The following is a 24,737-nucleotide window of genomic DNA, read 5'->3' as shown; positions in this document are numbered from 1 at the left end:
TCAATCACATTATCACTACAGCGTGTCTATTGCGCAAGAAACACATTTCCACAGTCTTGGTTCTTTGCAGGTTTTAGCTACATGGCAGTCAGTTTTCTTTCTATGACCCAAAGTCAAAAATCACAAATTTACCCTTTATAATGTGTACAGCATATTTCCCTCACTTCAGGAAAATAGTCACATTATGGAGAAACAGATTATCATGTCATATAGAACTGTATATCCGGCAGATAAAATCCCTGAATCATTGTGGACTACAGAAAGTTATATGCTGTCTAATGTTTGGCTACAATCACACTTTCTCAGTGATACACTGCTGAGACTCGCCTCTACACACAGTCGGTCATAAAGTAGACGTGTAAACAACCCAGTTCATCTCAAGAAAGATTGGAGAAAGTGAGTAAATACAAGGACCGAGCAGTTTACATCCAGCCGGCATCCTCCAGCATAATTCAAATTATTCCTGCGTAATGTAATCTTGTATTAACTGTGTCCTGACCTGTTTGTTTAGGAACGTTCTCTCGGTCTCTCGGTGTGGTGTGTGTGTGTGTGTCTGTGTGTGTGTGTGTGTGTGTGTGTGTGTGTGTGTGTGTGTGTGTGTGTGCACGTGTGTGCACGTGTGTTATAATTGTGAGTGGCCAAAACGACTGCAGATAAACCAAAATTCTAATTAACATTCATGTTTGATATCTTTTACAAATCAATTCAGTCAGTATCAACTTTGTCATGATGAAGTCCGGAGTGATCCATTAAACCATTAAGCTTTGGTTTGGATAGAGAATGAAAGGATTGGTGGAGGAAATAACTATGAATTTGAAATTTGTAAATTGACTTGATGTAACTCCGAATGAGAGAGACATTCTCAATGAAGCAAACATTTTCTTTTGCATAAGATCAGTGACGTTTGCTCCAGAACAGGCAGGAGTTCTGGTTATAAAACACAAGTAAATCTTACCTGCCCCCTGCTGGTCACACACCACTATCACACCATCTGATATAAGAGCCATACTAAGTGATAAAGCATTCGGGACTATATCCATAAGGCATATATATATATATATATATATATATATATATATATATATATATATATATATATATATATATATATATATATATATATATATATATATATATATATATATACACACACACACACACGCACACACACACACACACACACACACTCTCTGTCTTAAGGGAAATATATTAGTTAAAAAGTGTTTTAAACAGCTGCAGATCCATTCATAATCTCAAAAGTTTACATGCTTTTATAAAGTAGTTCAACATATTGCTCATCAGGCTTCAAAATGTGACAGTTTCTCAAGCCAATAGATTAAACACAAATTCAGTCTTTTTGGCTAAGCTAAATCACAGTGATTGGGAACTAAGAGGAAGTTATGACAGACGGGCAAAGAAAAGAAAAAAAAGAACAGAGCATAGGATTTCTCTTTCTCTGTGGTTTTTACAAGTAGCATTGTGCTGACTCCCTGCCTTACCACAATACAGCAGTTGCACTGCAGAGCAGCTGTGATCTCTCAGAATGGACGCCTACACTGACTATCTGCTCGATGATTACAGCTACTTTGAGAACTTTACTGACGACGTGTTTTTGAATCTAAATCTCACAGTGGACTGCCCTGGCGCACGCCTGCATGGCTCCAACATCCTCATGCCCATACTGTACTACGTCATATTCCTCACAGGCTTTCTGGGGAACCTCTTTGTGATCTCGGTCGTGTGCAGCAAAGGTAGGAAAGGTGGGCGTCTGGTGGACACATTTGTTGTCAACCTGGCTGTGGCCGACCTCGTCTTCGTCCTCACGCTACCTCTGTGGGCCATCTCCACCAGCCAGAGCGGCACCTGGAACTTCGGGCCAGCTGGGAACCTGCTGTGTAAACTGAGCAGCTATATTATAGCCGTGAACCGCTTCTCCAACATCTTCTTTCTCACCTGCATGAGTGTCGATCGCTACCTGGCTGTGGTGAAGGTGATGGACTCCAGGTACCTAAGGAGCAGCAGGTGCATCCGTGCCACTTGTGCTGCCGTGTGGTTGAGCTCCCTGGTGCTCGCCATCCCATCGCTGGTGTACCGCGGAGTAGAGTCGTCCGGCGACGAACTCTCCTGTGTGGAGGACAACAACTCACCCTTTTTTCTTGGCATGAGTCTCGCCATGGTGTTACTCACCTTTGTTCTTCCAGTGCTGATCATCGTGGTCTGCTATGGCACCATCGTCATGCATCTCAACCGACACTGTGCAGCAAATCCTCGGGCTGAAGGCCGCCACAGACACTCCCTCAAGATGGTCCTCTGCATCATCGTGGCCTTCGTGGTGTCCTGGCTCCCCTTTAACGTCTTCAAGGTCATCATAATCAGCTCACAGCTCTCAAGTGTTGATCTCAGTTGCAATGCTCAGTCGTGGCAAAGAAATGGACTCATCGTCTCGTGCTGCCTGGCCTTCATCAACAGCTGTGTGAATCCAGCCATTTACTTCTTCCTCGACCATCACTTCAGACGAAGGGCCAAGATCCTGTACAAGAACTTAGGGAGTACAAAGTTACTGCAGAGCCACAACTCTTCAGCCACATCCACCAATGTTGGCACTTCAGGTAGCGTTGGAACAACAGCTGGAGGAACTCAGCTGCAGATGTTTGAGTAGGAGGAGAAAACGTAGAAATTGATTGTTCTATTACTAGGCTTTTATGTGAAAACTTGTCATACTCATCTTGATCATGAGACACTTATATTATACATATATTTCTCTCAAGGATTGATTAAATATGCAGTAAAACCAGACAGTACAAGTTTCAGTTAGTACAATAATGTGGTTTCTTTTGTTATAAATTTCTTTTATTCAAATGTTTGATTTTATGTATTATTATTATCATCATTAACTTCACACAGCTATATATATATATATATATATATATATATATATATATATATATACACACATTATATATATATATATACATATTGCTATATAAAGTTGTAAAATTAAAAGTTACTTTTATGTAAAAATAAAAGCTGAACAAAATATTTGTTGTGTGTTTGTAACTTACTCTTAAATACATGTGGTGTTTTCTACTTGTTTTACTAATTCCACTAAAATAAGATATTTAATCAATATTGTTGACAAAAACACTTAAATAACACTTAAGTATGACTAAATCTAAGATAATTTATTAATCGTGTAACAATTTAAAGGTGACATCACACTTCAAAGGTTTACAACAAGCTTTTCCATAATTATCTGCAGAAATCAAAGACAGATGTAATTTAAATTAGTGAATTCCTTTGTCACTACATTCATAGCAGATGAAATCCTACAAAGAAGAGCTGCCGATCATACATCCTGACATGTCCTGCCATGACTATCATGTTTTAAACTAGAATATGCAGATATATAATTATTATGTTTGTTCTTTGTTGCTTATAAAACTGAAAACTATTTCGTAATTGACTTGACCTCTCAGGTTTATCTTGTCTTTTAAATATATGACTATTTCACTCTGTGCACTTTGTCTGGGGTTTGACTGACTTTGTTTATCATGCAAAGAAAATAAATAAAAAAATCACCCTGAGACTAAAACAAAAAAGAGAGGGGTGAAATATGAGATAATCTTTTTGCATTAGACAAACAAAAAGGGCCATGAGAAACAAGTCACACTTATTTATTTGAGAAAATGATCAACTTGGAACCAAACATTTGCTCGTGCATTTGACTGCAATAGGGAGAAGAACACTTTTTTATTTCTAGATAGGTTTATCTGGGGGACAAAAGACATTTTATAAAAGGTTCCCAGGCTACAACTAGCAAGACAATTATAAAAACAACAAGCAGCGCAGATGTGACATCTGTGAAGTCTCCTGAGAGGAAGAATGCATGCATTTGTTTTTTTTCGGTACAAAGTAAAGTCACTGGGGCATGAGGCACTGTTAAAAGCAAATTCTTAGAAATCAAACTTATTCATATGAGTGTTACAGCCAACATCGGATACATGATAGTTCAAATGTTCATGTGTGGCCATTTATTTTTCAGTCATACAGTTTTAGATATGAGGAGCTGTACCAAGTTGTAGGCACAGGAATTCCCCGTGGTTGAAAGAAACGTTTCTGATATAAAGCTTTGAACAGCTTTTTTTTAAATTCGAATCTTATTGTTGTCTAAACAATTATAATCTAAGACATAAAATAATGCAGAAAACCAAATATTAGAAGATAATACATCCATATGAATTATACATTTGTGGTAGACAGGTGTACAGTAATTGCACACACACACACACACACACACACACACACACGCACACACACACGAACACAAATTAATACACATATACTTCCTGCTTAAGGCTCTGGGGATTAGGGAATTGCTCGCGGACACATAGTTATGCAAACTTTAATCTATGACAAGAAATGCTGTTGCATCTTTTGGCCAACATTTTCTAACATTAATAATAATGTTAAAAATCAAGTGGATTGAAGGCAATGGAAAAAATGCAAATGATAAAAGTGTGACTAATTTAACAGGCTAAATGGTGGATCAACCTTATCAGTCTTTTTTTTTTGGTATCATATTTTAAATATAGACACTTTTAATCTATCCATAAAAGAGAAATATGAATTTCTACATTATAGTTTTTTCCGTTTGCTAAACGACGGCGGGCACAACTGGAGTCACATGTGCAAAACTCTGACTACAGTCTGCACAGCAGCAGTTCATGGGGCCCAAACTCTAGTTGGTTTTTCATCGCTTGAACAGTTTTCAAAACCCTACACACTTATCCCATGACTTTAACCACAACCTGCACAACACTGTGGATTTACAGCACTTTGTTCAAATGCTAACACACTGCTGTCAAAACTGTGAACCACACATTTAAAACAGAATAGATTTCAGCCTTGTGCCTTTCAAACACTGCTGATTGCAATTTCAGCTGGAAGGCTAAGCAGGTGTCTTGTTTTAGACTTGTTAGTGAACACACACACACACACACACACACACATGTATACAGATATACATATATATAGAGCTCAGAAAGACTCATTTTGGAAATGGAACTAGGAAGACGGGTTCGTGGAGGGAGAAAGGTGCATTGATAAGGCACTCCAGAAGGTTCTTCCCCAGGTGCATGGCAAGGGAGAACATTAGATGGGATGTTGATGAAAACATGTGGCCTGATGCTAGAGAGAGGCAGGATTAGCGACTCCATTATTTGTTTGAATTACAGTATGTACTTTTAGTTTCTACCTTTTTTTCTCATTACTGTAACTCCGTAAATTACTACAGACCATTGAAGCAAACTGCTAATTTTCATTTACGTTAAAGAATTGTTACGTTCTAAAAAAATTAATATTTCGTGTGAAAGAATGTCGCTCTTTTATTTGAAGAAAATATTACTTTGTATGAAGTCACTGAAATTGTTCAAACTCTAAAGATAAAGTTTGTATTTTCTGTGTTGGTGTTTGATGCTAGTGTTTTTACTCTCAGTGTGTTCTGAGTGACAGTGTGTGTTATCTCAGTGAGGGTTGTGCATAGTGTTTGGCAGGACTGAACGTGTTTTGAGCCATGTGTTAAGAGTTGTGTTGCTTGGAATGAGTTTTGCAGGTGATGTGAACTGTTTAGCCCAGGTGACTGCTGCTGTGCAGACTGTAGTTAGAGTTTTGCACATGTGACTCCAGTTGTGCCCACTGTCGTTTAGCAATCGGAAAAAAAACTGTAATAGTAACATACTTAAATAATAAGTAATAAATAAGAATTGATGGTCGTTAAGAATATAAACTTTTTAATGACCCAAATGACTAATTCTGCCAGACTGGCACACACACAATGAAAGGTGTGACCCTGGCATATGAGTATTTCCAGTGGGCGAGTTTCTGTGTGTTTGTAGTCTGAGACGATAAGGAAATGTTCTCACAGCGCTGCAGCTCTCCTTTCAGTGGTCGGCCTCTCATTACAAAACGTAGATGTCGCCCTATATGTGAACTTGCCTTCAACTTCTCAAATGAGTAACACACTTTAAGAGGACAAGAAAAGTAGCCCACAGTTCATAAGGTGACAACAGATATATGTTTAACTGATAGGGTATCAAAATCAGACGCTATTTAAGACTTTGAATAGTTTAGTCTTTGGCCAGACGTATCTTCTGTAGGAAGAAGAAATAACATCTTTTATTTTACAAATTAAAAGTTGAATTCATAGACAATAGAAATGCACTGTTATGAGAATCAATAAAGGTGTTAGCTAACCTTAGATACGCTGGATATGGTTACATGACGTAATGACTCTCTGACTTGTGCCACTGCTAAATGAAGTTTTAGCATTTATTATTGTCCTGTAATTGAGTTTTATTTTTGAATACCAGCATTACTTACCTATTGGACCGCAGTAATAACACATAATAAGTCATGAATGATATTCCCTGCACAACTTACCTTTTCATATTATTAATAATGTCCCTTCTTAGTTAATAAAAAAGGCACACACAAAATAACGTTACATTAGTGATGTCAATATTTTTCTATTATGCCCAGCTGTCAGGCCAGCTGCAGTTCCTTTAGAGACAAATATTATGGCACAATGTCACATTCACACCAACACCAACACCTACAACTCTCAGGTCAGGTGATTTCCTTTTCCCGTCAAGTCTATATGAATGAGCTGCCCTTGATTTATACAGTCAGTTATATAATATGATATATCATATAATAATATGTATATATATATATATATATATATATATATATATATATATTATTGATATAAATTATTGAATTAATTTGTATTACTTTCTGCCTGTCCTGTGAGCAAACCTGACAGCTTGAATCTGGACACAAGTGCCAAACAAAGGTTAACCGTGTCTTCCAAATAACAATCCTTACAGTTAAGACAGCCATTAAAACGTATCATAGAACCATAGTTTCAGATGTTTTCAATGCAACTTACTGCCTGCAACATCGAAAGCACTGAGACGGACGTGGTTTAATGTTGTTTCTGACGAGAGGAAAGGAAGTATAAAAAAAACAGTAATCAGTTTATCTTGAGATGAGGACTTGATCCTCTGTTAATCAGAACTTGAACGATATTCCATATGAAATATGTGTATGTGTTTTAATTTGAACAGTTTCACATGTTACACACGGCAATGCAGTTTAAATAATGAATAAAACACTCAATATCAGTGCTTTTCACAAGTTAAAATCTATTTCATCTGAATTTCTCTGAATTATTTGTGATTATATTTAATCAATGCTGTTAACCAAAGTATATGAAATCCCTGAAAGATATATACATTTCCAATGCATATTTGGACAAAATGTATGTGAAATGCAAAAGAAATGCATTTTTAACCAAAAGAATGATGTCCTGATGAACCAGAACACATAATTGTATCATGCATTAAACATAGTAATGATCAGTTTAATTCTTTGCAATGATCAAAGACACATTAAGCCAACATTGCTTATTAGATTTGTCATGAAATTCTGATTTCTACTGCTAGTGTGTTTTTTTAAAGTGTTGATGGTTTGTAATGCAGCAGTAGGTTTGTCATGTGACTATGTTGGGTCAGTGAGTAAATGGCAAAGGTCATTAGCTTGTCAGACACATGCTGTAAAAGAGAATGGGTCTGCAAAGCAAATATCAAGTCCCATCTAAATTTCTAATTATGCTATCCATTTTAGTAGACAGTTAGGAGTACGCTACAATTTAATCATATTATTTTGAATGTATTTAGTCAAAGTGAGCTAGTATTGTTTTCATGTAAACTGGATAAGAAGGTCGGCTCCATAATTGGCTGCAAGCACTATCCGGAACAGGTGGAGGACACTGAAGAAATTATTGTCCATATTGGACAATCCGGACCACCCTCCCGATCACTTACTGGAGGGACAGCACTTATACCAACAGACTCATCCAGTTGCGCTGTCACAAGGGCCGATACAGGAAAACATTCCTGCCCACTGTTAGACTTTATAATAAATCACCTCAGGCCAGATCCTGCATAAATGAATCAACATCAACATCAATAGCCCTTGCACCGCTTTTGTTATTTGTTACTCATGTGCATACTTATATACACTTCATATGCATTACATATAGTTTGCATTTTTGCATTTTTTATATTATTATTATTATTGTTTAATTTCCCAAATGAATACAATCTGTGGTTGTGTTATGTATATTGAGTTGTGTTGTGTAAATATTGAGCATCTTTCATTCCTGTTATTTTTGTGTCTTGCTACTGTACCAAATAAGTTTCCCTTAAGTGTTGAATCAACAGTTTTATTTACCTGATTCCTGTCGATTAGTGGGTTTGAGACACCATCACACACTAATGCAGCATATACATACTTTTCAGTATAAAGGTCTCAGAAAACAATCAAACAGAAAATACTATCATAAGACGTGATTGGTCACATAAAACATAGGATGTTGACAAACGATCACGTGGTTTACAGGATTAAACTATGTAACACGCTGGGGCCCTCTAGTGGTTTAAACTAAAATAATATAATGCTAATTTAAGTTATTTAAGTTAAGTTATAACACACGTGTATACTCGGTTTTAACATTTATAACGTTGGTCACGTTGGATAAATTATTATGTGGGTTTGACGTTAAATCCGCTCAAATGCCGTGATACCAGCGAAGAGGTGGATGACCTGTGAGGCGTTCAAAAGCCGATTTTAAGCTCGTGATTTCGTAAACTATAGTGGTAAATGTAACTTGAAGCCTTTACAAGGACCACATAATGCAATAATAGCAACTTCACCCATTGAGGCAGTATTTCTTTTTTAAGTGACCATTGTTTTATTCCATAAATAAACTAACACATCATTATAATTTAAAACAGAGTGGAAGGTTATAACAACGACCGAGTCTTGAATGGTAAGTGGATTAATTGATTCAATAAACATAACGACTATTTTTTACATTTGCTTTGCATAGAGTTATTGATCTGACCTTAATTGATTCACGGGTCTACAGTAAAAACCTGACTGTTGTTTTGTTCACGGATCTACAGTAAAAACCTGACTGTTGTTTTGTTGCCCGTGTTTTCGACAGCACGTGGAGGCAGCACAGCATAGCATTGTTTTACTTTGCTGTGCCCAAGAAGTCTCCTCTCCAACAAAAGTTTAATATGAGGAGTAACTTGTTATTTTAATATTTATGTTATTATATATCCCATCTTTTTAGACTACAGAGACCTACCTTAAACGACTCAGTTTCCTCTGCTCGTTTCTCAGTGTAAGACAAGTTAACTTCCAGCTGAAATGTGGGAGCCCGCTGGAGTTTGTATGGATCCAGATGAGACACGATGCTAGCGAGCTAACGGTAATAAGGTAGGACCAACACACGGCGACGGTTTATTTCACAAGATGAGTCTGCGGGATGCGTGTTATACATGAAAGCCAGTCAACTCATTGTTTCTTTAACAATGAGTCATCTTATTTTTGGTGGCGTGTCGTTTGCGAGAGCTCACAGCTGAGCGAGGCTGTAAACTTTGAGAAACTTTCGAGCCGAGTCGAGGCCCAGAGCCGCTCCATGGAGCCCAGTCAGCGGGGAGGACGCGACCAAGAGATGCCAAGCACACCTTCCTCTCCCGTAACTTCACACTTTCAACTCTGAAGCCTGTTGTACCATTTGATTTTATTAATGCACTTGCATGTACACCACTAACGTCACAGTATTCAGCTATAGATAGATAGATAGATAGATAGATAGATAGATAGATAGATAGATATTTTTATGTGTTTGTGGCAGCAGCAAGCAAAGTTACATAGTGAACATACAAATATCAAGTAAAGGAAATACTCATTATATACAATACAGTAGCAGAACATATCAATGTAATAAAATGTAATAGTAAAGAAAATGCAGTGTATATACAGTACATTAAAAGTATGTGTAGCCCACATTACACAAGTATGTCTAACTATTATGTAATTATTGTTCAGTATTAGCCATTAAACATTTTCCCAGTACATTTAAGTCAAACATGAACGTATTAAAGGACGCTGAGGTTATCTCTATCTTTCATTCTTTCTTCCTAATAGTAAACATAGTTTAAACAGTATTATGTTTTCTAATGGCTGCTGGGTTGCTGGGTTCATGTCACTGACCAGCAGAGAAGCTTTAAATTAGTGGCATCCTCTTTCAACAGGAACAAAAATACATAACTGAGAGGAACAATGGTATTTAAAAGAGTTGTACATCATAACAGGTTGAAAGTGTACTGAGATAATTTAAGTTGACACATCTTTTACAAAATGGTTCACTGGAAACATAATGATACTATTTTACTTCAAATCTTAATTAATCTAGAAACAAGTTTCCTACAGAGCAGTCAAGTAATTTTGTAATTGCTGTGCATTGAAATGTTTCCCCTGGCTTCACATTCCTGAGCTCTGACTAGGAGGCAAGAGGACAGAGGTGGCCTAACCCCTTAAACCACCGTGACCTGCTGCTGAGACAGTCATTACAAACTCAAGCTGTGCACCCAAACTTTGTTCAAGCCCATATTCTTGTATTTTAAATTCTTGTGGAAAGCCTAAAAGTTTACGGGGGTTTACAATATGTCAGATTACACTTTGGATAAATTAGATGCAGGTGGCGTGTCTCTGTGTTGATGTGTTTACGCTTGTTCCCTCTCAGCCACAGTCTCTTGTTGGCCACATTTTAGAATAGACTTGATTAGCACAGTGGCACACACACTCCTAGTTCTGTTATCCACATCAGACACGCCACTGTGGCATTTTTGCTCATTTAATATGCATGTGGTATTTTTTATTTTTTTTTACATCTTTGTTATAGTCAATTAGAGCCTTTAGGCAACATAAAACCCAACGCTGGCTCGAGGCAGGGAGAGGTGGGGGAGGAACCCAGCAGCTCCAAGAATGGCTTTGTTTGACTTTTCACAGTTATGGGATTTGTGGTGCTATATTGTAACTTTATTGAACCTTTTTATGACACCACTTTGATTTAAGGCATCAATACAGTGAAATGATCCATTAGCAGTTGGTGTAAGAGCCAAGCTGCAACATACTGAGGGGGGGAAATGTTTGATCCCTGGCAGCTGATGGCTCAACACACTGGCAGCAGCGGTCTAGCCGTACACATATAAAAGGACTCAGGAATATTTAAAGAATTTGTTTAGCCAGCTGCTGTGTTGCCTACACAAAACTGTCCCTATGGCTGGTGGGGATCTCTGGTTTATATAAACGACCCATGACATCCACCAACAGGCTACTTCAACAGAGGACAAGTGTTTGTGTTACACAGTGGTGTAGTGTGAAGATGTTTAACTAGTCTTCACATTATTTTTCACATTATTACACATTGTAATGAAAACTGATTTTTTGCCAACTCTAAAGTGTCCCAAATACAATTATATTGTTTTTTATCTGTAGTTTCCCATGAACAGGATATATTATATTTGCATGACTTCACTTCCCCTACATCTGATTTTAGATTATCAAACTTGGTATGCTCTGCTCTTTTATTCTATTCACCTTACAAGTCACTCAACTAAATATCAGCTGCTTTGTCGCTGTAGCCGCTGCTTCCTCGGTGCCATGTCATTTGAGATCTGTTTCTTGAGTGTCTGGGAATTGCTGGACCTTTTCTCAGAGTGTCTGAGCACCAACATTCCTGGAAAGCCAAAATGAATATTGAGATTCAGAATGAATGTGAGCCATGCAGTTCGAGAGCAGGTGCTGCCTCTTGGTCCCCGTAAATCATGCATACTCTCCCACCACTGTCGTGCATTTCCCTCTTTTTAGACGAGGCAAAAACGGGCAGGTCACAAAAGAGCCTCTGCATTGGAAGCCTGGAAGTAAGAAGAGAAGTGTTAAAGTTAAGAAGGCTATTTGCAAATCTGAGATGGTGAATGTGTATGTTGTCCTGGCCCTTTAAACATCCAGGAGATGGCAGCATAAATGCATTGACCAGATATTTTATCTTTGTACATGCAGAGCTGACCTTTGAAACTGACACATTCTTTATTGTAAGAAAACAGACGAGGTGAAGAGTCAGAGTCATCAACAGTCTGTTATCCGTTGTAGAGTCATCTATTACCAGTGATCAAAGCAGGATTTTTTGGCTTTTGAAACCTTGTATGTTGTCCCACATATCTATATCCAGAAATGTGTCCAAAGTTAAACAGCTGAACAAGACACTGCTGTTGGTTACTAATGAACACACTCACCATCATTGGTTCATCTGTCGAATACTTTTTTTTAATAAAGGGTGAATTGTTTGGTCCATAAAATGTAAAAACATAAATAAAAAAAGATATACATATGTTCAATTCGCACTTATACAATGTATGAAAGCAAGACATCTTAATATTTGAACAGATGAAACCAGCTAATTTTTTTGCTACCTCTTTCTGACACTCAACCAATTGATTAATTGACTAATTGTTTTAGCTTTAAAACAGACAATATACATATGTGCTGTTGCTCATTTGACCCCCTGTGTTTGTCATACCGTGTCTACTTTTTATAGTAATAGTGCCTTTTGTAAAAGGACACACGTCTCAGTCAGGTTGCCATCAACCGTCTATTAGGACGCTGATAAGAGGGTGAGGTTAAGCGTAATCTCTTCGGATCTTTGTCATTGTTGTTGACACAGTTTCAAGCTCAGACAGGAGCGCTGAGTTATTTGATACTGACTCGAGTGTTCAGCCCTCAGTATGCGGCCACTCCTCTTCACCAGGCAGCACTCTCTCAGTGGGCGAGTCCCTCATTCTTGTCCAGACTCTACACAGCTCAGGTTTTGTGCATTTCCATGTCAGTTGGGAAATTTATTCTTTGGATTTTGACAGTTTTTCATCAAGTAAGTAGATTTTTTGAATGTGTTCCAGTTGGCAGGTATTGTTATGTTAATAGTTCATATAGATGGATATTCATGCTTTTACAGACAAGGACAGAGTGGTGTGATTTTTTTTCTTCTTCTTTTTCTGTGGGACTAACACTGACACTGCCTCCGCGTAGTGTTTTGTACCTTCAGGGTAAAGACAACTCCTGACCTGTGTTTTGTATGTGTGGCCACTTTATAAATATAACGCAGAACAGAACGGTTTGACTTGGATAAAATATGCCAAACAAAACTTTTCATGAGAAAAATTTTCCAGATGAGTCCGTCTATCAACAGATACTGCACATCTGCAGTACATGAAACTTGAAGTAGTTCCAGTTTAGTCTCATCCTTCTGTGGTGAAACGATGAGACTCTTCTGGTTTTTCAGGGAATTTTATTAATTAGCACGCATTGAACTGGTGAGGTGGAACCTGAAATCTCCAAACATTTGACACTATCATGGGACATCCTAGCTTTTAAAGTACACCATGTCTGTGTCTTTATTAATGGATGAAATTAATTACATGTGTGAAGACTGGTTGCTTTTCTCTGTGTTAAATCAACTATCTTCAGATTGTAAACTTTTGGTTGGATTAAAAAAAAGTTGCATCATGTACTCTGTGTACATGTGACAGGGTATGTGTCAGTATTTCCAGACATTTTATAGACTTCTTTAAAAGTCTATACATTATATGCATTCATACTTTTTTTGTGTTGTGTTTTTGTGTAGATTTGTACTGTTATCAAATTGATTAGCTATGAGATCCTCAAACACTAACTGCTTCTTGTTTTATAGTGTGTAGATAAACAGTAATATATGCTGTTTGTGTTGAACAACTCACCAGCATGCAAGTTTATACCTAACAAATTTATAGGTTTTTGTTAAAAGTACTAGTGGACATTTATATTTCAAACTGAAATGGCACTAAATCCAACACGGGCTGTTGTGTTGTCATTTAAATGTGTTGTACATCAGCTGTTCAGCCCTAATTTAACAAACGCAGCAGCCAATTATCTCATCTAGTCCCAATCATGTGAGCTGTTTGGCGCAGGTGTCATGTTCAGGATAATATAGATCGCCAAAAGAAACAACTCTTGTTTGTTGTTCTTGTCTTCAAGTCATGTAGTGATTCTTAAAATCTGTGACTGCTTGGAAGCTTTGTGCCAATAGTGTGTGTTGGTTTGCAACCAGCGCCACATTCCTGAAACCTCTTAGTTAATGATTGAACCAGCGAGTTTCACAGTTATTATTTGTCACCAGCTGAATATATATGCCTTATGCGTCCTGAGCCTCTTATCTGAAGAAATGAGATAATGGCAATCATATGACATCAGAAACCTACAAACACACCCTAGACTTGGCTACATTCATGTGTACTACTCATGCTATGGGAGACGATGACTGCGCCTGACTATAGGGCCGAAAACGAGTCACACCTGAATCACTCAAACACCGGGTCAAGAGATTAAGTAATTTAGCTCAACAAAACAATCCATTTAGCCGTTACTGTGTTTTTAGAAAATGAAGGGGTCAGAAATATGAGAGAGGAGTCAGAACAACACGTTGGACTCACTCATGATAAAAGTGCAGGCTGGATATGCAAATTAAGACAACTGTTCATCAGCATGCAAGGTCGTTGATTAATAACATGTTGAGCGAAAAGAGGAATCATGTACTAGTGAGACCAACTGAGAAAGTTGGCAGCACCAGTGCTACCAGTGGAAACATTAGTCTGGAGCCGTAAAGCCTCTATTACTTTCCTTTGTCGCCCAATGATAGTTTTTCATCTTAATTCTTTTTTACATGCTGGTTGCTTTTCCCTGCTGCTGCAGGCCTAAACACGGTCTCTTTCTGGACTACATTATTACAGTTTGAATCTGTTCTGCTTTTGTCTTTTGAAACTTTGAAAAAACAATACTGTCGTCACTAAATGACAGAAAACAGTGTTAAATGTTAAATCTTGTTTTCTCAATAACATTTTCCTTTTTCATGAGATAATTCCTCTCTCGTCATAACCATAGTATAACATCTGTTCAGATGTAAAAAAAAAAAAAAAAAACAATTTTAAGACCTCGCCTCAAAGAATCCATAACTTTTGTTATAATCTGCTTGATGTAAACTTAAAAAAATTGTAAATTGGGATGAATACTAAAGGTGAAATTACACTCTACAGGAAATGGTGAGCGTCGACGTCATCCACTGAAGAATAGCAACAGGTCGATCCACTGACATGGAGGGCAACGGAGAGATCAGTGACACTGACAGTGGCATCATCCTTCATTCAGGTAAAACATTTTGATGTATACTTATAGCATTTTAAAAATATTTAAAAACCGAGGAAAGAACATTCATGTATCCAGGTAATGTACACAAATGCCACTGCAACTTAACAATTACTTTTGAACATCGAGTCTGTTTCCCATTAATTTAGTCTCAGGTTATAACAGCTGGCAGAAGTAGTCATGCTCATTTATGATCAGTGCGGTTCACTGCAGTAATGCTTGGTGTTTGACTGCATTGAATCTTGATTCCTAAAAATCTACACTGTGATGAGACCTGAAATTAGTCAAAAAAACTAACTGGACTGCAGATTGTTTTGGTTGGTGGGCGAATTTGTGTCTGAGGGACACTGGGAGACCTGCACCACAGATTTAAATGACTTATTATTTAAAAAGTTCGTTCAGCCAGTAGACGCTTGCTGGAAGCTTAAATCAATGTTAAAACCAAGTACACGCCTTAGTCCAGCTCGTGGTAATCTTATCACGACACTAGCTTTCAAATGACCTCAAACAGAAAACAAATATAATACAAATCCTAAATATTTTTGATGTTGATCTCTTTTTGTCAAAGACACAATTTACATCGACATACTCATTCTGTACTTTCCCTCTGTTCAATTGAAACCCAGTTGGTATTATTGATCCTCTCCTGCTTTATTGAAAGATCATTATTGAATCGTTTGTGCTTCACAGTATTTAGCGTATTGACTTCCTGTCAGAGAATAACACAATCATTACAGATTGTATTGAGTTAACTGCTGCTATAATTCTCTTGGAGAAAGGGATCTCAATAAAATGGTCTATGCTCTTAAATCAACTCCACACGTCAGCACACAACAAATATTTGTTTTTAGGTAGTAGTTCCAGCTAGTCAATTCCCACGATCTGTAAACAGGCTTCGATGTGTAGATGTAGTTTCCCTTTTAGGTCTGGATTTTATTCAATTCCACGCTTTTCCGGTTTGACTTGTTTTGTAAATATTTTCTTTTTTCTATATATAATTTTGTACTGTCGATTAGACAAAAGAAGCAGTTTTAATATTTTATCTAGGGTTGTGCTTTTTTGTGCATTTTTGTTGCTCTTATTGTTTTGTATAACAATTCACATTTTGGAGCTTTCCACACTCATCTCTCCGTCCCGTATGGTAACAATGCTAAAGAATTAACCAAACATGTTGTCAGTCTTGTTGTTACACCCAGCAGTGTCAACTGATTAAATCTTGCCCTTTTGACATTCCTTGCGCCTTAATTGAACCACGTGATGTCGACCCTATACAATGAAAAGGTGTCGATCGCCAAAGAATAGGGGGATTGTCACTCTAGGAAGAGGAATTCTTTGCCCTATTGTGGTGCTGTCACACTTCTTTCCTGTTGCACCTCAGATGTTTGTCAGTACCTGCAGGGATTCTGTTAATAATCTCTGAAGGTATGTGCTGCTCAATGCATTTTGCCTGAAGCCACTCCTACAGCCCTGAGACTAATCTTAATGTCATTAGTCACCAAGGCTACAGACAGCACCATTCGGACACTTGCACATTGTTTATAGTTACGAAGATCCTGCCTGTCCTTCTGCATGCCACTAAAGAAAAAAACGATAAAAAAGAAAGGTAGGTTGTGTTGACTGTAGCCATTGTGTTGTGGTGAGTTAATCTGAAGCAGTATCATGATGGGAAAGGCAACAGAAAAGAAAGAATTAACATTAAGATATAGCAGGCAGAAGAAAAAATCACCATCAACTTTAAAGACATGTCATTGTCAGAAGCTTGATGACGGGCACATTATAATGTTGCTCAAACTTGACATGGGTCATTTGTGACTAACAAACATTGCAACAGGAAATCCAGAGGGCCCATTCAGAATGGTAATGTTGTGAAGTTTGAAAAGGTCTGTAGACTTACAGTGAGATTTACTTTGTGGCTAAATATACATCACACACTATGCACATGTGTTCACAGAGTTGCCAATTAATACTGAAACAGCGTAATACAATGCAATTCAATTGCACCAAAACCGTTGGTCTCCAAAATGCCCACCGAGTTAAATCAATATCTCTGTGACAATGTCAACAAAGACTGAACATGACGAGCTTCACAGAAGGGAGCGTTTAGGGTTTGTCTTCTGTATAGGATTTACGTACTCATTCAATGTGACTTATTCCTTTCTAACTTCTATTTCCTCTTACTTACAGTCTCAAGTGAATAAGGTATAACAGTCACATGGTCTCATAAGTTCATATGCTTCTTTTCTGTTGGTTCTGCAGGCTCTGACAGCCCAATGACACGTACGAAGGATGTGACCACACACACACGCGCTATGAAGCTCAAGCACGAGAATCTCCAAGAGCGACTGGAACAATGCCTAGTGGAGTTGAAGAAACTCTGCATACGAGAAGCTGTAAGTCAAATAAATATAAAAATCGACAGTTTGAAAAAAGAACTGTCTATTATAATTACATTGAAATGTGCCATATAATCATGACGATTCAAGCTCATTTAATCCTAGTAGTAGTACAAACTATTTGTTACTTAATGGGGCCAGATCTTACAACGTGTGCTGGCCATATTTCATGGGATTCAGCGCCTTTTAGAAAAGAATAAATAGGTGGAGTAGTTTAGTGCAGGATGTTTGATGACGCATTTTACTGCACGTTAACAAAGTGACCTGTGTTCACCTGTCCGCATTAATGCGGAAGACTCAGACAATGTTGTGTAAGAGTCAGAAAGCTATTTAGGTCAACAAATCTATGATTTTTTTCTGCATTAGTTTAAAAATTACCTTAATGTCACAGTGGCTATCTCCAGTCTCAGTCCACTGAGGGGAAACAAAAGGTTTTATAGTCTTTCCTCCTGTCCGTAGTGATGTTACTTAGGATGTTGGCTGTGAAGCAGAATGCAAACATCATCGCTTTCCTTTCAGATATATTGTGTTGTGAAGTTAGACCACACAATGTGGCTGCAATGACATTCGTATTTATTTTTATGTATCATAGCCTTTAAAGAAGTTTAGTCGGCCAGAGCTTTTTCAAGGTTCCCATGACAGAGTGGATATGAATCCAGCATGAGACTTTTGCCATGTCATCCCTTCATTTTACAATATGCCTCTCTTTATCTCTTTGCACTGCAAATTATCAGACGTACTAAAGGCACAAAAAAAATGGTTACACTGAATCATTTCGAAACAGGACACATATTCCTCTGGGGGTTTTTCTGCTATGCGTCGGTGCTCCGGGGTAAAATCCCAGGACGGATCATTCTTTCCCGGTATCACCAGGGCCAGGTACTCCTGTTGGGACATGCTCAGGTGAACTAATGCGAGACATGATGCCTCTCCCTTCTCTTAGTGACAAAAGAACTAGTAATCTCATTGGTCGTGCTTACGCATTTGTCTGTCTGCAAAGGTGACTGGTCAGGAGTGAGTCAAACTAACAGTTTTTATGATTCTTCTTTAATGAAATTGGGAATCGTGTGCTTTCGTACTCTGCATTTGCGTTGGACACGGATCCTAGACACAGTGAGAAAGAATGTTGTGAAATGAAATCTCTGGAAATGCAGAATTGTGCAACAGCTTCCTTGAGCCTATATGCCTCAACATGTAAAGAGCAGAATAACTTAATACGTTTCAAAACTGCCACGGACATGGTTTAATAAACTCTGAAGAGATGTGTACGTCTTCATTTGGACAAAAACAGCTTATTTGAATTTACCAATTATGATACTTAGATCTGTCCTAAGGGAGGGAAAAAAAAATACTTTCTGTCACGTTCAAACGTTGCTTTGTGGACATTTTTGATTTCTGAGATTTTCTATGTGGTTTAGGAGTTGACATGCCGGCTGTCAGATGATTACCCGCTGCTGCCCGGAGAGAAGCCTCCGCAGATTCGCAGACGTATTGGAGCTGCATTTAAACTGGACGAACAAAGCTTGCCTCGAGGAGCTGAGGTATAAACATGATTTTTAAACAATACGTTAACCTTAAGGACTTGCAATGTTTCGAGAGTCTCACTGTCGTCTCTCTCTTGTCACCGTGTCATTTTACAGGAGTCTAAACTGAGTTTAGTGGATGGTGAGTTGGCGCTTCAGATGAAGATCTACGAGGCAGCGCGCAAGCTCTATGAGGAGGATCACCTTAGTAAGGCTGTTAAAAAGAGCCGGGCACGGCAGTGCAAGAGAGAGGAGAAGAAACTCAAACGGCTGCAGGAGACAGCTTTCCAGCTCCGACTGGAGCACGGCCGATCATCACCACTCCCTGCTTTTAATATTGCACCACATGGTGAGTGGCACCTGGCCAGACTAGAAGATAGATTGCAATCAAATCCCTTATACAATCACCTGTACAAGGAGTTGTCACTTCATAACTTAATCATGAATGAAACAGAAATGTATCATCTGACACTTCACATGTGAACCAAAGTGTCTTTTTTTTCTTCTTTTGATTTTCAGATCTGGGTACATCTGATGACAGCTCTCTATCGGATTCTGTAGTGCAGGATGAAGGTATGATTCATCTTAACATCTAGTCTTGGTGAGAGTTGGAGCAAGACTTTATGTAGTTTAGAAGCTGGACAACAACATAACACATGTGGAAATGTGCGCAGAGTCCAGTGCACATTTATCATGAATACTTTTAGTGCTCATGTTTTCCCAGAATAAAAGCCGCTTCCTCAAAGAATATGTTAAGATAGTTGGAGGATATTAACATTCATCAACAGTAAATAACGTTCTGCAGGTATCATACACTATATAATATTACAAATTTCCCCCTTAGAGGTGACAAGTCAGTCCTCACAGCTGTCCTCTGGACTCCCCGACCAAGGAGAGAGCGATCCTCCTGTGTCCTCACAGTCCTTCATCGACGGCCCCTACATGTCTCCATCTGTGGCTCCGCCAATCCGGTCGTTGACCCCAAGCCAGTCTCCTCATCCGATTCTTGACTCTACGCTGAGTTCGAGCCCTGTATGTGACCTTCCTCCCATCCAGCACTCCCCGTGGTCAGAGACAAGTCTCGACCAACCTTACCAGAAGAGCAAGAAGTCACGCTCCTTCAGCAAGACGAGGTAACACAAGCTATTCATCATGACACCTTTCCTGTTCATCAACTTTTGAGTATTGGGGATGGGGTGGGGGGCATGTGTGTTTTGTGTTACTTGCATTGTAGAAAACTTCGTGAAATGCAGATTTTGTGTCAACTAGTAACGTATGCAAGCTTAAGAGTGAAATGGTCCTGGGTGGATTCTTTGAATTTGATGGGAAAAACTATTTGATTGCAGTGAATAATTAATGTTCTAATTCTGCCTTTAACAAAACATTGTGCACCCTTTAAAGAATTTTAGTAAGCATCTATTCAATAATTCTGGACAAAGGCTCATCTAGCAAAGTCGTTTCGAGAGCAAACCTTTCTATTCTGCGGTTGTCTCAGTAGATGTCAGTAATGTTCATGAATGTTTAACACTGCCACCTGCTTTTGCTCTGGTGCTACAACAGCCAATGGCAAGAATGCAGAACAATGAATCCTACTGATTCATAATGATACCGAGACGCAGAGGTAGAATTCAGGCTTTATTGTCCAGGAGCCGATTGCTGTAATAAAAACTCCAACTTCTGGTAGTTGCTATTCATGTTGGTCAGTGTCGTGGATTAATGCAAAAACGTATTTTAGAGGCAATATAGAAAATTATGGACACTGTTACAAACCATTTATACTCGCCTTTATTCATTGACTTATCGTTGCATTTTTAATCATTGGTAGTTCCTCTGTTGATGTCTTTCATCATGAAGAAAGCCTGGGTATTTTGCAAAGTAATTTTTGATTATTTATTTAATTCATGAAAACAAAACTGAGAAAAAGATTTGACGTATTTCTTGTGCTGCCATTTTGTGTGTTCAGCAGTCCAGCCAAAAGTGAATCGTTGCCACCGTTGGAAGCTTGCTTTGCGTCCCATCTGAGGCTGAGCCGCGCTGAGTCCAACAGCACACCTTCCACACCAGAGATGCGAGTGCACAGACAACTCTCCCTCAGGTAGCCTCACCTCAAATACATCTACAGTACTGTGTGCAGCACAACTATAATGAACCTGTAAATTAACGTAAAATGACATTTATATTATTGACCTTTGCACATATTGTTTTATTTTTTTGATTGTGAGATGTACATGTTTTTAAAGATGAGTTTGTTTGCCAAATGGCCACACTAATGCTCCTGCTGTTTACACAGAGTATCCAACTCCGACTCTTCATTTGAAAAGGACCGTGGTCGCACCAGAGGTCCAAGGAGGCGACTGACAGAATATGAAATAACTTTACCAGAGACCCGCCCCCCCCTGGGGAACTATGGAAACCACATTAACTCCGAGGAGAGCACCTCTGAACACTCGTTTACATCTTACAACAGCTCCCCGTGTCAGGAGATGCCTTGTGATTCCCCCAAACGGTATCAGTCGCCACTACCGCATTCTGGCCCTGTTGGCAGCTATGGACCTCAAGCCTTCGCACGCACTGGCTTTCACCATAATCCCAGGAACCAGTCCAGCCCCAGGTTTCACAAAGCCTATTACAATGAGGAAATGGTCTACCGAAATGATCTGGACTTGGCACAGAGCTATTACGCTCAACAGACTCCGTGTCCTGCCAACAGATATGAGTATTACTATAAAGAAACTGCTATGCCCCACCAGAGAGCACAGAGGCATTCGCCCCCTGAGGTCCGACTCTCCCCCTCCACGGCTCAATGGGACCAACCCCACTACCGCCCCAGTGGCCTCCCACAACAAGTAGTGAATGAACAGCTTAAGTCATGGCACTGGCGCAGTCAGCTCAGATCCCCGAGGTCTCGCTCTCTTGACAGACAGGGAGCAGTCAGAGTTAAAAACATGGCCATTCGGGAGGCGACCTTCCACCAACATCAGAATTACCACGAACAGGTAAGCAGACTAAAGTAATTTGATACATGCCTTAATGTTCGTCAGCCAAAAATACTGAAACTAGTGGCATTAAGTTAGTCATTGTCTTATTGAATTAGTAGTTAAAGGAAGGAAGTTATCTTGACTTATCCACCAATTACAATGTGATCGATCTTCTGATCACATTTTTCACAGCTTTTTACATTCCAAAGCGGCTTGGAAGGAAATTACATTTTGTATTTAGTAATATTTTAGAAATTGGCTTGTTTGAGCAGAAGCCTGCTCTTTAGTATTTCTTGATTTACCTGATAAATGGTCAAATAAAAAACACTGCCAGCAAACACTGAAACACAAGGACATGTTTTATTTAAAAGTAACATTAAAGCAACAACTTTACTCAGCTTAAGACAGTAGTAGAACAAAACTGAAGTATTTTACATTCATCTTGTGTCGAGATGTTGCCTAAGAAATGTCTGCTATGTGTATGGACGTTTGTCAAAATAAAGTTTTTTTCCAAATGTTTATCAGACAGGTGTTTAAAAGGACATTTCATATTTTAGGTTTGTTAATCTGGCGGGATGCACTAGAAATGTCGTGATTATTTGTTACAACAACCAAATATGACATTTTCTATAACGGCAAACAGCTGAATATACCCGTATAAGCGAAAACTTCTGTTGGTCATTGTTATTCACTTCCTTCAAGTATAAGTCATGTAGAATTTAGCCATGAAGTTCTGAAAAGTTAGAAGTAATACTACAGGAGACTGTATATAAAACTATACACACCAACACATCAGTCTTTATTGTAAGAATCAGTATAAGCTGCAGGTATATTTGTATTCTACTAAAGTATTGTTTCTTTTATATTTTGCTAACTTTCAGGTTATCCAAAGAAGGGCTCTTCAAAGAGCTGCTGCAGATGACACCCAAGTGCACTGGGTTGTAGATGACGGCTCTCACTATGTAAGTCAGGTGTGAACCAGGGCGTAAACAACGGCCACCTTGGACCGCAAACTGAATTGTGTGAACTCGGAAGCTGCAACTGCATTCATTTCCAATTTACCAAAGTGAAGTTGTCAGATAACCAAGTCGAATTAACTGTGTATCCCAACAAAAACGACACATATTTACCTGTATTTGGACATTTAAAAAACTGGGGTATCTTTCAATAAAATTGCAATCTAGTAAAAGAATAAGTACGACCACCAAAGTTACTGTCTTGTTGGACATCTCTTTGACAATCACAGCAGAGCAGTTGTATTGGATTTGAAGCACAACTGTAACGTGCACTTGTTGCTTTTGTCAACTCTCTGTTGTTTTGAACTAACAGTTAAAAATTAAGCATTGAACTGAGTGCTTGTTAGTGATTTTTGTGAGGTCTGTTTTAACCTGCGACTGTAAATCTGCTGCCACCTTAAAATTGAATATTCAGTTTCTCAAAAAAATCTGATCATCCCACAGAGTTTCTGTGTCATTAATTACAGGGTTATTATGTTATGGGAAGCGATTGTAAATTAATTAACAATTAAAAGCAAATTGGCAGTAGTTTTAAAACAAATGTCCACCGAAATTGCACATTGTCATCAGATTGTGAGAAATGTGAATCTTTTAAAAGTAATTTTTTACTTAGATTTAGGTCATTGTTGAAGTTAATCTCTGATGAATTGTGATTTATTTCAAAATAGCCACATGTAAAGCCGTCAAAACTGCTGTAGGTACTTAATGATACAACATAGTACTGCATTTGATGTGGCTATCGGTAGCCAAAAACACTGCCATTAATGCACATTGCTGTGAGGATGTGCTCAAGACGGAGAAGTATACTGTTTGCAGTTTGGTGGATGGAGAATACAGTGCTCCTTTTCACCAGCTGTATTAAGGACATATATTCATTGTGAGATAATGTAAATGAGTAACATATCCTCTGATAACTATATTTTGTGTATAATAGTGCCATGATTGTGTCACCATGTTTATGAACTTGAGCTGCTTGGATTTAAGATTCCAGTTTTGTTCTCACGTACTTTTTGAGGCTAATCTGTCTTGTTTTTATACTTTTGTTCTCTGCGGCTCTGACGGTTATCTTTAATTTCTAATGAACTTAATCAACTAGTTGAAACTAGATATTAATTTACTCACATGAGTTACAAAGTAGAACATGTAATTATTGATGCTTGGCAGCTAGTAATATGTTTACTTGAGATGTATATCTCCTGCGCTTTAACAGAATCTTTATCAGTGTTTGTGACTAGAGACCATTTTTGCTGTTCGAACTGATACAATTTCATCTATGAGGTGAACTGTATTTGAAACACTGCCAATATGTGATTCACAATCAAGTCCCCAATCAAACAAGCTTTTGATGGTAGAGCATTTGAGAATTAGAGCAAATTACTGCAAATTCAACAACAGCTACACACTGACGGGTTCCTCATTGATCTATTTATGCGTTTATTTATTGTGATGTGCACAATTGGACCTATGGAAAGTCAGACTCCAAATAGACATGGACCTGAGTTTGCAAAAAGAACAGTAGCAGTAAAGAATATATATATATATATATATATATATATATATATATATATATATATATATATATATATATATATATATATATATATATATATATATATATATATATATGCGTGTATATGTAATAGACCACAATCCTGTTACCTTGTTTGCCTCTTTTTT

General features: G+C 38.2%; 2 protein-coding genes across 3 annotated transcripts; both read left to right on the top strand.

Annotated features, from left to right (window-relative positions):
* Positions 1–1,543: 1,543 nt before the first annotated feature.
* On the top strand, positions 1,544–2,659 carry gpr25 (G protein-coupled receptor 25). The gene has a single exon (XM_068595166.1). It carries the CDS (start codon positions 1,544–1,546, stop codon positions 2,657–2,659), a length of 1,116 nt encoding a protein of 371 aa, XP_068451267.1.
* A 6,462-nt stretch (positions 2,660–9,121) lies between these two features.
* Positions 9,122–24,575, top strand: inavab (innate immunity activator b). 2 transcript variants are annotated; one of them, XM_068594499.1, is made up of 10 exons: positions 9,122–9,340; positions 15,042–15,153; positions 17,407–17,540; positions 18,962–19,084; positions 19,184–19,415; positions 19,586–19,639; positions 19,911–20,199; positions 21,030–21,161; positions 21,357–22,062; positions 22,926–24,575. In XM_068594499.1, exons 2-10 carry the CDS (start codon positions 15,099–15,101, stop codon positions 23,019–23,021), a joined length of 1,821 nt encoding a protein of 606 aa, XP_068450600.1. In that variant the 5' UTR covers positions 9,122–9,340; positions 15,042–15,098; the 3' UTR covers positions 23,022–24,575. The 2 variants fall into 2 exon arrangements, with proteins under 2 accessions (XP_068450600.1, XP_068450599.1); XM_068594498.1 differs by having other exon boundaries at positions 9,122–9,348.
* The last annotated feature ends 162 nt before the right edge of the window (positions 24,576–24,737 follow it).

This window comes from Clinocottus analis, unplaced genomic scaffold (genome assembly GCF_023055335.1).
Source record: "Clinocottus analis isolate CAN_PGR_092001 unplaced genomic scaffold, fCliAna1.0.p SCAF_3, whole genome shotgun sequence".
Lineage (NCBI taxonomy): Eukaryota > Metazoa > Chordata > Actinopteri > Perciformes > Cottidae > Clinocottus > Clinocottus analis.
Note: the sequence above shows the minus strand (reverse complement) of the source record. Positions and strands in the feature narration are given on the sequence as shown.